Source organism: Rhagoletis pomonella, unplaced genomic scaffold, assembly GCF_013731165.1.
Source record: "Rhagoletis pomonella isolate Grant_MI unplaced genomic scaffold, Rhpom_1.0 Rhpom_scaffold_00335, whole genome shotgun sequence".
Lineage (NCBI taxonomy): Eukaryota > Metazoa > Arthropoda > Insecta > Diptera > Tephritidae > Rhagoletis > Rhagoletis pomonella.
Window position 1 is genome coordinate 79,940 of NW_023458889.1, and position 3,692 is coordinate 83,631.

General features: G+C 36.2%; 1 protein-coding gene across 1 annotated transcript; it reads right to left on the minus strand.

Moving 5' to 3' along the window:
- Window positions 1–96: 96 nt before the first annotated feature.
- LOC118750641 lies at window positions 97–1,446 on the minus strand. Its single transcript, XM_036485374.1, has one exon. It carries the CDS (start codon window positions 1,444–1,446, stop codon window positions 97–99), a length of 1,350 nt encoding a protein of 449 aa, XP_036341267.1.
- Window positions 1,447–3,692: the final 2,246 nt, after the last annotated feature.

Sequence of the window (3,692 nt, forward strand, 5' to 3'; positions counted from 1 at the left end):
TTGCGCTTTCTACAATCGTTCGATTCTCACGTTCGATTCGGCTATTTTGCTCTGGGGTGTATGGTGCAATATACTCAATCTGCACACCCTCGCCTTTTAATAAATTTTTGACCTTTTTATTGATGAACTCTGTTCCATTATCAAAACGGAAATGCTTGATTTGAGAACCATTCGACCTGCTACTACATTTGCACATTCGTCTATGCGCAAGCGAAAATCCATTTTGATTTGTCTCACCTCATTACGTCTACCAACCGCAACAGTATTGTTTTCGCTGTCAAGTACTTTGCAGCCATCCTTTTCGAGCATAACTTGAAAACCTTTGTCAGTCATAACAACAGTAGAAAACAAATCTGGCACATACAATACATTTTCAAGACGACGCTGCTCCCACTGATTGTTAACTCTTGAATCAATAAGAACTGTACCAATGCCTCGTATTTCGACATGACGGCGATCGGCCAACTTCACTTGACTGCCATATTCTCTCAGTTCCGAGAACCGTTCACGACGATAAGTCATATGACTCGTTGCACCCGAATCAACACACCAATAGTTGGATTTTGAATCGTCGTATTTATTTGCACGCACAACCGTAGACCATGCTAACTCATCTCTGTCTTTCAAACTTTTATTGTCTTTGCTACTTGCACGTTTTTTGCTTTTATTTATACCGGATGAATTTTTAGACTTTGGACATTTTTTATCTTTCGCCCAATGCCCTATTTGACCGCAAGCGTTGCATTTGGTTTTCCTTTTCAATTCATCGATACTTGGCTTTGATTCACTTTTGAATTCATTTCGTTTAAACTTCGCAGCAAAAGCAGCATCTTCTGTTGCACATTGTTCATCATTTATTCGCTTCAAATTGTCCTCCTCCAACTGTAAAGAAGACATCAGTGTATCAATCGTACGAGATTCTTTTGTGTTGTACCAGACAGTTTTGTAATTGTTAAATTTAACTGGCAAACTACTGATGATGCGCACCATCTTTAACTTTTCGGACAATTTTTCTCCTTGCTGTTCAATTTCAGATGCTAACTGATTTGCTTTGGCTACACACCCGGCCACTGATTCATCTTCTTTCATTTTTAGTGAAAAATATTCTTCATACAAGGTCATAACGCGGATTTCTGAGTTCTTTTCATAAACACTGTTTAATTTGATCATCATGTCTTTTGCTGTTTTACATGCCAGCACGAGGTTCGCATGTTCTGAATCCAGTGATTGAAAAATAGCATTCATGGCCCTTCCTTCATTTCGCTCAAAAGCATTTCTTGCATCTGCAGAAGCATCAGCTTCAGGTCTATTTCCTTCGATATTATCGGTTAAGCCACGCGCTTTCATGAACGCAGTTATTTGGAATTTCCATAACCGATAATTTGTACTATTTAATATGTGACCGCTGAAATTATTATCATCTTTTTTATTTCCGAACGAATCCATTTTAAAATGATTTGACACGACGACGCTTTTTGTTCAGCTCGTGTCCATATGTACGCTACGACGAGACGGCTAATAGAGTTCGGCAACGTAACTAAGTGCTTTTGGAATACAAAGTTCTCAATTTAATTGTCGGAAGCTTCTTGGGCCTATAACCTAACAGAATTCGGCAGAGCTTAACGCAGAATAAAATACAATTATGCACAAATAAAAAGAAATACGCAAAAGGTTTTGACTTTAAGTACTCGCTTCTTCGGAAATAATCGCTTTAATACTATTGAATCTATAAACAGTTAGCTTGGAGTGGAAAAATGACGTTTTATACCAAAGAAAAGGAGTTACCAACTTAACATGATTTTGTTTAAGACAATGTTAAAGCTCAACAAATCTTGATTTAGAAATCTTTATTTATATATATAAAAGTTGATGAGAGTTGCCACCTTTTTGAAAATTTTAAAAAGCGTTCAAAGTTTTCCATGTATTTTATATGGAGAAAAAATGATTTTTCGTAGAAATGGTATAGAACTCCTGAAAATCAATATTTTTCGACCTGAAAACTATGGTTCTCTTCAGGAGACTAATATCCAATTGTTTATTTAACCATTTTTTATGATTAAAGATTTTTTATTGGTCCCCCCCCCCATTGCATTTTCTAAGGGCTTTGGCTATAAAATATAGTTACCATGAAAAAATTGTTAAAGAAACAATTGAGTATTATTACTGGGAATCTCCTGAAGATAAGTAAAGTTTTCCGATCGAAAAATATTGATTTTCAAGAATTCTACACTATTTCTACGAAAAGATGTTTTTTCTCCATATAAAATACATGGAAAACTTTGAGCGCTTTGAGCACTACCTAAATTATTTTTTATTTCAAAATAAACAAGTAAGAAAGTCTAAGTTCGGGCGGAGCCGAACATTAAATACCCGGCGCAAGTATTAAATATATGTTTTCCACCTTTCCGAAAGCTACCGCTACATGATAAGCCGGGGTGTATACATTTTAAGTAAATTAGCGTCCTTAAATTTCGAAATATTGCAGTTTCAAGCATATCTGAAATTTACCGTTATATGAAAAGCGGCCTCAATTTTAGTCCGATTTCAACAATTTTCAACGGTTTGCTTTTATGTGGCAAGCACAATAACCATACCGAGCTTGGTACAAATTGCTAGAACGGTTAGCGAGATACATATATGTGATCACAAGTGGGCGGTGCTACGCCCATTTTCCAAAATTTTGTCATAAACGTATTTCTTGGTAAAGAATTGTTGCAATCATCAATTTTGAATAAATTAGCTTCAATATTTACTGATTTATCGAAGATTTTGTATTTCTCGAAATTACCGTTATATGGTATGTGGGCGTGGTTATTGTCCGATTTTAGAAATTTTCGGCCAGTTGGTATGCTGTACCAGGATCAATAACTGTGCCAAGTTTGGAAGAAATTGGTGTAGCGGTTACCAAGATATACACATGTAACCATAAGTGGGCGTGGCTACGCCCATTTTCCAAAAATTTATAATATTCATGTTTTCCGTCTGAAACTAATTGTAAGTATCAATTTTGAGTGAATTAGCTTCGGTAGTTACTAAAATATCGCAGTTTTCGTATTTCTTAAAATTACCGTTATATGGGAGGTAGGCGTGGTTATTATCCGATTTCGCCCATTTTCAATACCATCCGTCCCACGCCCAAAAGAAGTTCACGTACCAAGTTTCGTTAAGATATCTCAATTTTTACTCGAGTTATCGTGTGCACAGACGGACGGACGGACGGACGGACGGACGGACGGACGGACGGACGGACGGACAGACAGTCACCGCTTAATCGATTTCTCTTTTCATTCTGATCATTTATGTAAACATTTGTCTATATCTATCTCGATTCGTTTTGCCTGTTACAAACAACCGTTATGTGAACAAAGTTATAATACCCTTGTGCACAAGTGCGCTCGGGTATAAAAATATGGGTATATTTTTTTCGGTATATAACAATCCTAGGGGGTGGCGGCATTAAAAATCCGACCTTATTTTTTTACATACATTTTTGGACCACTTTAGTGTACATGTATATGTACATATGTACATATATTATTAAGCATTAGGGTGGACCGTTTTGGATTGATTAAATAAATGAAATATTGCAATGTGGGTATCAAACTAAAGAGTTTTAAGAAGACTTACAATCGAAATCGAGAAACAATATGGGTGCCAAACGAAAGGTATTTGAAAAACCTTGATTTGGAAAT

Bases quoted from the DNA above. Each gene is read 5' to 3' on its own strand.
- LOC118750641 (XM_036485374.1), bottom strand. From the start codon at position 1,446: ATGGATTCGTTCGGAAATAAAAAAGATGATAATAATTTCAGCGGTCAC.